Source organism: Daktulosphaira vitifoliae, unplaced genomic scaffold (assembly GCF_025091365.1).
Source record: "Daktulosphaira vitifoliae isolate Bord-2020 unplaced genomic scaffold, ASM2509136v1 Scaffold_4, whole genome shotgun sequence".
NCBI lineage: Eukaryota > Metazoa > Arthropoda > Insecta > Hemiptera > Phylloxeridae > Daktulosphaira > Daktulosphaira vitifoliae.
In genome coordinates, this window is record NW_026099575.1 from 24,035,035 (window position 1) to 24,047,512 (window position 12,478).

At 32.8% G+C, this 12,478-nt stretch overlaps 1 protein-coding gene across 2 annotated transcripts in view; it reads right to left on the bottom strand.

The window, feature by feature from the left end:
• The window catches only part of LOC126903599 (amyloid-beta-like protein), a 50,773-nt gene extending 38,521 nt beyond the window's left edge, over nucleotides 1-12,252 (bottom strand). The window contains exon 1 of one of the 2 annotated variants that reach the window (XM_050681884.1): nucleotides 11,883-12,252. In XM_050681884.1, the coding sequence (XP_050537841.1) occupies nucleotides 11,883-11,945 (63 nt within the window). In that variant the 5' untranslated portion in view covers nucleotides 11,946-12,252. The remainder of the gene's footprint in view (nucleotides 1-11,882) is intronic. The other variant, XM_050681883.1, reaches the window with a different exon arrangement.
• Between the last annotated feature and the right edge of the window lie 226 nt (nucleotides 12,253-12,478).

Genomic DNA, 12,478 nt, shown 5'->3' on the forward strand with positions numbered 1-12,478 from the left:
AAGTTGAGGCCGAGATAAAAGAAGTTGGTTGGTAATGCACACGAGTAGATAGGTGTTGAAAGTGCGAGGGAACGCAATCAGCGGGTCGCACCGATGACGGATGGAAAATGCCCGTAAACATGTATGGCAAGAGACGTCACGCGACAAGCCGTTAGTTATCCTTTATTGTGTTAAGGCGGTCACAATGCCGTGAGTGCCTTGGACACGGAAGAAATCTTCATTAAAACAACATGCCTGCGGGGCAATTTAATTCGAAACGTCCAACATGTCGAGTAGAGTATGACGTAAAACAATGGCCTGTTGTTCAGTTTGTTTTAATTAAAAGCGTCTACAGCTTAGGTCGCCTCAAAACACTACCGCGCGTTGCTCGATGGGTTCAAAATTTCGTAATGAAATTTCAACCAGCGAAAAGGCACACACAAAGAGCTACACAGATTCGTTTCTTCTTTTCTCGTGTAACACTAACGAAGAATGATAAATATTTCTCTGGACTTGGCCGGTCAGAGATAGTTCAGCTGAATTAGCCTACGGGCGAGTTATATTTTAGACGAGTCGTTGCCGCCATATTGTGTACATTATTTTTGGTCAAACAAATTCAAATCAAAAACACTGAAATGTCGTACACGTTTTAACGACAAACGCGGCGGTCTGTCGTTTAGATTAAACATTGCGAGTCTCTCCTAAAACAATAAAATGACGAAAATTTCGTTTTTTTTTTTTACGACCTATTGGAACGATTCCGAAATAATTGTTATTTCGGTACAATTTGTTTGTCTAATAACACGGCAATGATTGTTGTATTTAGAGTGGAAATTCGAGTGTTGTTTGAACATTTGTTTTCGCTGTCAATATTTCAGGCAACAAAAATACTGGCCGGTATAAATAATGAAGAATATAGGTTAGGGCAATACACGGTCGTAGTGGTTAAATCATCGATCGGTAGGAATTAGAGCGTTTAAAAAGTCGTGGACCGTGAAAAGCTCACATTTGATGGCCGAGAGACGTTAAAAGGGTTCGAAATGGCTGCGGGGGTTGGCTTAGTAGCGAATATAATACGAGTTGCATGTCGTGCGAAATCGCGAAAGGTTTAATAGGTTAATGACGCATGTGAAACGGTATTGTTGTTTCGACCAAATAAGCATAACGAGGTGAAACGTCAGAAAAATTATTTGAAAAATACTCGATAATACATTTTACGATACCAGTTCAACCCTCCGGAGAGCGAACGTACAAAAAGCTCTCATGCCGTTTAAATGCGTTTACGACGTCTAGAAAAGTAATCTGATTAACTCTAGGAAAACTGACCAGGGATTTCCCCCAGATGTAATTTGTTGCGTGCAATTCAAGTGCGCAGGAAACAGCAATTGTATTCGTTTATAAAACGTCCAAAGACCATTTGATTGCTAGTCCCTTGCCCGGTGATTTCGTGTACGACGCTGTAAACAAAACGAATCTCTCATTTACATTTCCATCGCAATAAAGTGCAATTCACCCAAAAGTTATTTTTTAAACGGTAAACTCGCGTTGGCGAGACGACGACGATTGCACCAAGTCATGAAAATACCATTTGACCTACAAAATATCCGTATCGCTGGTAACTATGTAAAACAGCGGAAACCCTCTCAAATAATATAATTTAAAAGTAATTTATCAGTCGCAAGAACATTAATAATAATATTAAAAAAAAAAAAAACGCTCACATATTTTATACGCGTTCTTCTATATCGTTTCCCAAAGGCTTTCTCGAAGTTTATCCGAGTATAAATTCATTATGAGATAATATTTTGAGTGTGTTTACTCCTCTTTTGTACCGAGAAATATCGCAGATTGGTTAAATTTAATAAGACGCATTGGATCAAAGTAAACGGAGGGGATTTTCGATTATATCTGCATCTTGTTATACACTGCCGCTGTATAGCTCCTCAATACACCGCCAAGTATTCCTGAACAATGTTGAAGAGTACCGTATACATATAGCTATCCCAAAATACTGAGTAATAGTCTAACAACAACGACTTTGGAATAAATTATAATTTACAATATAGGCGACACATTTATTTAGCCACAATCTCAGCGCCATCGGTTTTGTCTGCACAATTTTATTGAGTACACTGATCACGCACAGTAATTAAAATCCAAAGAAAGTAGATTTTTCAGGCAAATGAGCGTCACTCGTATAAATTACATTTAATGATGATTTATTTTATGTTGGAATTTCCCTTAATAAATACAACCTCGAGTATTGTAACCGAGAAAGATCGTGCTTTAGGTGTTTATTACACAATTACAGAATAAGCTACTTATAATAAAAGCCAACATTTATCTATCTTATGATTTATTATAATGCCATGTGAATGTCTCGACGGGTTTACATTAAATCACATCGCAGTCTCATTAACTGTCTGCCATGTTCCATTAATCCGAGTAGTTTCAACAATACATTGTGTCAGTTGGTATAGTTTACTATTAATCTCATAATTAGTTGTACAATTATCACGACTGCAAAATATTTTCTTAGAAAATTAGAAATAATAGAAAAAAAACGGTTATTCTGAAAGGAAATGTCAGAGTTATGTTTGGCTATAAAGACCGGGGTGTCTAAAATAATGCTAAGGCATACAAAGTATTAACGATTATTTCATTAGCATTTTATAACGTTGTGTAGTATCGTCTAAACACATTTTGCGCGGTCTCGAGTTTCTCGAATATAAGTTATCCGTGAAAATGTATAAAATATCATGTGCTCTGTATATGGTTCCGAGGAGTCATTGTAATGTCAGTAATTGATAATTTAATTTGTCTAGGTAATTTTGAATATAATAAACCTGTCAGTACTGTTCTTACAATAACATGCACGACAGAACCTAAAACAACACTTGAAAATAACATAAAATCATTAAAATATTTACATTGGCGACGATAAACGCTTAAATTGAGTAAATATTTCGTTTTATAGAGTATTAGATAAATATAAAATGCAGACGAACTTGGTTGCACTATACTTCACACTAGGTGTTTAAATAGATTGAAAATGGAATAATGTGAATCACGTTACATCTATTTTGTTACTGTTGTGCGCTAAAAAAACCCGCCTGTTTACATAAACTAATAAACTCGCGATTCGTTTGGTACGCTCTTAGTAACGGGCACTTGATTAAAGTTCTCGCGGTGTAGTTATCGTAGCCGAGGGACACGACAACTTGTAAAACATTAACGGTTTATTTATTAGAATACACTTTTACTGACCAAAGAAATATTAAACAACGCGAAGGCTGGCACTGTAAAACATCAAAGGCAACGTGAAAACAAATACGAAATTATAGAATTACACGTGAAACGTAATAAACCATCCGAATTAATTTAATACAAGGGAAAAATCAATTAATTTAGTCGTAGAGTATAGACCAGAGAATAGGAGTAATTAATTATGAGATTTTTTTCGACGGGTCGCGGCTAATTCTCGATTCGATCGACTACTACTATAATTAAGTTTGTTTTTGAACATTTAAATCAACTTTAAATTGGTACTGAATATAAAAAAAAAAAAATAATTTAAAGCCGAATGAAAACAAAACAGTAATCTCTATTCGATTAGATTAAATTAGAATGAAACCTGACACGAAATTGATGACGAAGATAGCGCAGATCTGTGGTATTATGAATACAACTTTAAGCTCACAGAGGTGGTAGAGGAAAAGCTGTACACCGAGAGAGAATATAAAAAATAGACACCATTACACGGTCGGTACAAAAATGTCATTGATGGTGATCCTGGGCGAAACTAGCGGGTTTAGGTTTTGTACGTTAACTTTCGGTATTAACGGCTGAAGAATAATATTTCAGTGTGGCTTAACTTCTCTCGCAGTGGTAAATTATGAATAATATTTTCAGTAGGAATCAACTGCGCTCATCGATTGAAAACAAAGAGATTTCGCAGAGAGGAATTTTTTTTGTGTTTTGTTTTTTCAAATAATACAAAGATTATGTTTATGTTTGTATGCGGAGTCAACAGGGAGGAGAATATTATCATGGGAATAATAAAACAATAGATGATAGTACTCTAAAATAGATGATGATAAATGGAGGGGAAAAAGTGTAAAACACAAAATCCTAATCAATTTTTTTTTTGTTTTGATTTTTTCATTTCAAAATCAAAGTAAGACGAGTATCACGTTTCAGCAAACTAAAAAGCTTTTAAAAAACAATTTTTCAAAATCTTCGTGTATAATGGATAAATAATGTATTTTTTTGGCATTTTACTTTAAATAAAAAAAGTAAACGATACAACTATCATTGTTATGATCACTGAATTATAATAAATGGTAATAAAATATTATGATGGAATAAATTTAGCATACACTCACAACTAAAGCCGTATAAAAAAAAAAATGCATAAAATCATAAAATTTAGAATGGAAACAAAACCGAAACTTATACAATTTACATAATAATATGGCGATCAAAATAGATTTTATGCCGACAAGTTTTACGGTGATAAAAATAGTCCACAGTTATTATTTTACCGATAGGTCGAATTGTTTTTTAAATGTTCGTTTTGCTTTCCAATAAGAATTCACCGGTACTCAGAAAATCGTTAAAGAAGGTAAAAATGTATTTATTTTTATCCCAATAAATGAAAAACTTCCATCGCAAACGGTTCATCAAAAGATTTCAATTAATGTAAGTCCTACAGTAATAAAAGTAATTTTAACACCGAGGAATATTAATATTGAAAGAAAATGAATCAATCTCGCCAAGTCGACAAGCACAAATAGTTTTACTTATTTATTTTCTTATTGCTTTTTCCTCTTGTATAAACATGAAAATCAAATTATTCGACGAAAAAAGAATCTAGTCAAGCTAAATGATTTTTGCAAATAAATGTGAGCTTTAGAATTAAAATATAAATTTCTGTATTACCAGAGAATAACAATATTTTGAGTTCAATTAAATTTTAAACGATAAATTTTTACAATTGTACATCTATAGATTAAGAAAATAAAGGTTTTATCGAGAACATTATTTTGATTCCTATGTGTATTTAACGTTGAGAAAACACTCGTGTTGATTAGTCGAGAACAGTACGGTTGGTTCTATTTGTGTTTAAACAACATAATAGGTACTGAAATATAAGAATAGAAGGAGTGTCAACTGAAGCCACTAAAAATCGAAACTAATTTATGTGTCACACACGATCATGGAAACGTGACTCCCCTGGCCCGCACACTCATCGCAGGTACGTATGGTTTCCAATGTGGAAATTAAACTTAGTTCATCTCTGTCCTAACCGAAAAACAAAATCGTATCCATTGTGCGTGTGAGAGAGAATTTGTTATTGTAAAGGGAGAACGTACACATGACCAAGTGGATTCAAAAAGTAAAACAATGAAAAAAAAAAGTGTACACTCAGGAAACGGGTGTTGGAAATCAATAAATAGCTTGACTCTTAGGGCATTGTTGCTGTTTCCCATTCTAGTCTTTATGAATAGAAATCGACTTACGTCATATAACCGATGTTATACTTAATCACACCATGTCCCTCTATTAATCTATTAATTCTGTTTATTGACAATATAAACTTCAGTTTAACGTATTAAAAATTTCCTACTTTTTTTTATAATGACACAAAATAACATAATTCGAAAATAACTATGAAAACCCTTAAAAATAATCAAACAGAAATAAAAGTGTTCCATAAATACTCACGTGTAACCTTAGTTCGAAATTTAGGCAATAAATTACACGGGATCGAAGTTTTAATTTCTCCTGTTACATTTCAGAGTTATTTTTTTCACGATAAACTTTAACTATCTTATAAGAATAAAATGAGTATTTTCAAAAATGAATATTAGTTAACCAATCTATTTTTACTAATTAGGATTTTACATAGTAAATAACAGTTGTGTTAGTAATTTTGAACCAGTCGTATAAGGTTAAGGTGATTATTGACCGTAAAATTTAGTATTGATTCAATTAGCGGTTAAATCCAAATATCCCATTGTATTATACTATGATTTGGCATTCTTCTTCTTCTTCCTCGCCTTAATTCCAAGTACTTGGGGTGGGCCACCCTTATCTTAAACTTCCACTTGACACGATCTCCCACATCATCTACACTCACATCAACTGTCCTCATATCGCAGATTTCGCATTCATATGTTAATTAAAATTATTACTTCTAGATGATTGCCACTAATATATTAATAAAACAAATCAATTTAATATATATCAATCATATTAAAATTTTCGATGACCTAATTCAACTATATTGTCAAATACTGTCAGAAAATAATACTATTCCACGGAGAGGTTATACTGGTAAATGTTGTAAGTGATTATTTGGACTTAAGGATCTCATTAATAACCCAACACAAATGGGCTGTCCACCTCTAATAATACACTTTTTCAACGTACATCACAATTCATGTTAATTTATTAATATGAGCATTTCAATTTTCAACAGACCTATTTATAATAAACCATAGAAGTATTTATAAATGGCCTAACTTCCCTGAGGATCACTAATAGTGAAAATTCAATAAAAGTTTGTATAAAACTAACACTGTAAGTAATAATTTTATATACGAATTAGTATTATCTAATGCGTCTTGAAACATTATTTCAAGATAATTTTAGGATTATTTATACTTAATTTATTTTAATTATACAATACTATCAAAAGAAACAGATTCAGACGTGCACAATTAACTTTTTACTCTTTTCATTTTTAATTAAAATGTTTTGCTACTAATTAAATTCGAAGACCACGAATGATGAATAAAATATTTAAAAGTTATATTGATATAATAAAAACATTTTTATTATAAAGCAGGTATTTATAATTTCTCTTTAAATAAATTATGACAATGCACAAAAGGACAGAATAATTGTTCAGACCCGAAAGTAAACTCTAGGGACGTAAAGAATATATTGGTCTCGTCCAAGTTGAATGTCAGACAAGGATCACGCTATTTAATTTGGTATGATGGTAATGAATTAAGAACGGCCTACAATAATTAACAGTAATGTTCTTTCCAAATAGCGAGTAAGAGTACCGTCCTAAGTTATCAACAACTTAGAAATGTTAAAAGAATAATTCTTTAGATTAGAAAAGAGCTTTTCAGTTTCTTAAAAATTAAAGTCATTTGAGCACTAAAACCATTCCTTTTTCTTAAATTATTTTAACTAAAAAAGTGACACATTTTTTTAGTTTCTTCGTATTTTGTGATTGAAGTTCACTTTTGTTTGAGTCTTAAATGACTGCAGTGATATTAAAATGTATAATTATTATCGTTGGTACAAATCCAGCAAAATAAAAAATGTATGTACATATTAGTCATTATTTTAAATTTACGTGTCCTCAGCTTTAAAATAGCTGTTGTATAATATTAAGATCTTTTATTAATTTTATCAATTGATTATCCCCTTTATTTTATTAGTTTGTTTTTTTTTTTTTTAGATTACTTTAAATAATAACAAATTATTTTATATAAACGAAACATTAAATTTTATTATTGTTATCTTTTTTGTATTTAACCAATATAATAATTATTTTTTGTTTTATTAAAAAATACATAATCAGGACAAAAAAATAATAATTTTTAAAGTAGTTTGCCATAGAGTATTTTACATAACAATAGTATAATGATTTGAGCATGATTTAAATAAATACTTAAAAAGTAAAAAATAAAATAAACGTAAAAGAAACTAGCGATTTCTTTTTGTATGATTATTTAACAGGAAATTCCACAACAGGGGTTACTTTTTATTTGAAGTCTTTTTTTTTTTATTTTGACCCAAAAAGTAAATATAGATAAACCATATGTATAACAAAGAATTCTTAATATGATAATGAAGTAGCATTCAATTTTTTTACTGAAATTTACTAGTAAGTATTAATAAGTTAAAATAGATAATAACAATTGAATAATCAAGGTATAATATTATTAAAATTACTAATACTTATTCATACTAATACAAAAGTATAATAATCCAACAAAAACTTATTTTTTGTCACTGAAAACATTGACGGATGTATGTTTAGAAATCATGGTGATAATTAAGAGTTATTTTTTACTTGCAAAAACAACTTCTGTGGTTTAATGATTTATTCATCTCTATTAAAATAAACAAGATAAATTTGTTCATATTTTGCCTGAGGTTTTAAGTAATTATGAAACGTTGAGAAAATGACATGACGTACAGAATAACGAGTCTGGTACATTATTAATATTATACTATTTGGTACTAGAAGGTTTGTTAAGATGGCGGATTACGTTAATAATTAATATATTTATTGTTTTTTTTTTTTTTAATAGTGATTAGTTAATTTTACAATAAATATTTCATGTGAATATTGACTAATAATTTTCCAAAAAATATGTATTTACATTGTAAATGATCATATCATTGATATTATATTATAGATATTCCTTTTACATTACTAATTCAATTAAACGTTTTACGTTTTTAGTAAATATAAGACAATAATTTTTAACTGATGAATACTTTGAACATAAAATTTGTAAACAAATATTATTAAACAGGTATGATATTGTAGTATAAGCAGTAAAAGTATATTAAAATTCATAATTATTAAATTATAGTTAAATTAACAACGAAATTATTTATTAAAAAGTTTGTACAAATCAATTTAGTGGCTATTGCCATTAAATTGAATTAATGCCATAAAAATACTAATATTTTTATGATTTTTTTATAAAAATAAATAGAATTGAAAGTTTTATAGTGTACTAAAAAAATTGAAAATCTAAAGGGTAATTTCTGCTTATGGTCATGTATAATACTTAACATATTTTTCCGACAAGTAAATAAACAAAAATAAATATTTACAATTTGTATTTACTATTTAATATATAATTCAACATGTTGCTACATGTGCTACAGTATGGCGCACCCAATGCTTTCATACACAAGAGCAGTTAAATAAGCATAGTATTTATTTATTTTTTGTAACATTTCATGCTGAAAATTTAGATGTGATAATAGCTCAAAGACAAGTTCTAAATGTTTAAATCGCTATTGTTATTCTAATAGAATATAAATATTAAGTAGACAAAGTCTATTAAACGCATTAAGTTGACTTAGTTAATTTTAAAGTCATGTTATAAGCTTGATATTTTCTTTAGTGTCCTAACACATAAACGAGATTGTGTAATAATTAATTTAAGTGTTCTACGGTCTTGTAATTAGAACGCCTCTTTTAATATCCCTTCTGGCTCTATATAGTAAACTACACGTGCTTAACCGTTTAGCTGCATTATAATAAAATTATTATGAAATAACGTTAAAACCACATTTAATGACAATGATAATAATGAAAACAGTGTCTCCAACTACACAACGGAACCAGTGAGATGGTTCAGTGTAAAGTTACTTTTTTAACGAGTGTCTCAGGAAATGATGATTTCAACGAATGTAATTCGGCAGGTGTTAACTTGGTTGTTGTACACGTGAGGCAAATGTAAACGCGACGATATTTCCAGCACTCATTAAACGCAATACGTTTACGAGAATTCACAATTGTTTGGGTCCAAGGGAAATAGGTCCCGCAGTACGAAATAAAAGGGGAGGAAATAAAAATAAAAAGTGAAAACAAAATACTAGGAAAAAACCACGGTGACTGCCCTGTAATTATTCTGTGGTTGCCGTGGTGCGCTTCAAGACGCTAGGCGCCCATGCAATACGTAGAAAGCGGCTGCCGCGCGCCGGCAACGTTGGGAAATATTGATTACCCCTCAACCTCCCCTAACGGCTCTTTCGCAGTCCACCACCACTTCTGGTACTGCCATGCTGTCGGTTACATGTGGAAAACAACCGTCCGCCTACCCTACAGTGTTCTGCTGCCGGGTGGAATTTAATAACCGGGCAGGCCTGGTTATGCGGCAAAATAGAGGAGGACGTTGAGGGTACGCGAACGCCGGAAAAGTGCGTTAAGGACTACTTTAGTTTTTGCATTAAATGTTTTGTCTACTCCACCGCCACCACTCCGTCCACCGGTTTAAAAAGAGACTGTGATATACACCTGGATGAGTAATTAATCTTGTACACAAGCCTATATGCGTAAACACAAACGGTCAGCCTCTTTCGAAGATCTTTGACGACGTGCGAAACCTTTTGGTTCGCATTAAATTTAAACAGCACGTCCGACAATGTTCAAGAATCGAAAATTGAATTGTCCTGTTTAGTAATGCGAAAACAGATTGCTTAAAGATGCCATTCGTAAATTGTGTTCACTGTTACGCTTCTTGTAAACAGATAAAAAAATGTAATTAGTTAACGAAACTAATGCAGGATACAATACCATTCGAGTAGAAACTCGAAAATAAAATCCATTGTCTAACACTTTAACGTTTTCTAAAACTTGTTATTATACTTATTGTGGGTAAACTTAAGAACATTTTTTTAAAACGTGTGTTTTTTAAATTTTCAAAAAAGTTTGGGTCAACAGCAGAGTGTGGCGATTTGAAAAAACTATACCGTCTCGTCATAAATATTAATTAACTACTTCGGTTTTGAGAAGCTCGAGTTGTTGTGTCTTAAGTCTGTTCCTCGAGAGTGAAATTAAAAAAAAAAATTGTTCGTCCTGTGCGGGCAGCCCGCGGCGTTAGTCTCGAAAAAACGTGACTGGGTGTCCGACTGGAAGGATTATAGAAGACCGCATTTTGTCACTAGAAAATAAAAATAAAGAGTGGCCTGTATACGAGACCTCAGGGTTTTCGGTCACCAACTAAGACACAACATGGTACTATTTTGTTGTCATAAAAAAAAAAAAAAAAAAAAAAAAAAAAATGGGGACATGGTAATTGCTCGAAAAACCCACTGATTGCTATCAAACTTTGCGTAGGAATTGAATCCAAAACGTAAAAAGACAGTTTTTATGTACAAAATTAACAAATTACCCGTCGTCCGACGTACGTGTATTTTCTGTTAAACGTTTGGTTTGTTTTGATCTTTTGTCAGTGGTACACTAATACATAAAAAAGTAATAAAAAGCAACCGGTTCCATTTAACATTGTCGTTAGACTTTCACAAAGAGTGCACGCGCGTCTAACTGGACAAGATATAATACCAATGGTCACCGGTAAATGTGAGCACAGCGTGAGCGACGAGGACAATAACACGCAAATGGACGTACACTCGCATTTGTACGGGTACTACTAGAACAGGTAGCGATTACAAACATACTATTGTCGGTGTAACGTTACCTATTGCGGACTGGTTCGTTTCCAGTTATTTTAAAACAGTAGCCGGGAAGCTGTCCAGCGCTAGAACCATTATAATTTTAATGGTATTATTATTAATTAATTTTCCGCTTACACTAAGTCGATCGAATATTTACGATAAAATTGAGCAAGGTGACAGGCCATTAAAGTTCCATGGCAAAACGTAATTGTGTTACATAGTAGTAGTGGACAATATCGAAGGGTAGTTGGTGGAATTCCCTTCTTCGATAAAACCCATGCGTCCCTGCCTATTATCTATCATACGTCTATAGTCATAATATTACCAACACAACATGTTCGGCGTTGTAATGGTTTTCGGTCACGTATCCATACAGAATCCACTTTAAGGTTATTTGTCCTTTTTGACTCTCACACACGAGTTCTATCGATTTTATTTTAGTCTTTACAGCACACGGAAAAATAAACACACGGATATATAAAGTGGCGAATCTAATAAACATACAGTTGGAACGACTAAACGGATGGTCGGCTTAACCGAATACTCAGTTATTTCAACTATCTTAATTGCATTTGTCATTATAACCGTATTTTTTACGAATAGTGAAACACCAAAATGTGCTATCCGTATAGTCATAACAAAAGTGAAATACAGACATGTCATATAACAATTCTTACCTTGAGCGTAAGCGCGTAAAGGGGTGCGATGAACAGGGCTGCGCACAGGACGACGGCCCGCATCCTCGGTGTCGATATTAAGAAAGTTTGCTTTAAAAAATCACTCGTACTCTTGTCTTCCGGCTGAGCACTGCGAAAATTCGCGTACGCGGAATCGCACAATTGGGCCTGCCGTGACCTTACACGGGGCACAATATGTACACGGTCAGAAACGCTATTGCTAATGAAAAAAAAAATAATAACCGATTTGAAAGTCTTCTCCGATATGTATTTGTATGTGTTGCTATGATGTGTGCGCACGCCGAATGGTAAGCGCGGGTTACAACCACAGTGCCGCTCGCTCGTCGCAGGAATGTCGTACGAGGCCTGCAATGAGTATCAACGGCGAACGGGTCGCGTTTGCGCAGGTGCGCGGCTGCCGCTGTCCGGATCACCGCCGCCGCCGCCACAGTGCGTTTCGTGGTTTGCAAAGGTGAGTGTTTTCGCGAGACCACCGCCATCTAGTCGTTGGCGGTTGAAGGTCACCAAAGGGCTGTCATTATATACAAAAGGTCAAGGAAATCGCAACAATCGCTTTTACGCACTACAACGTTTTT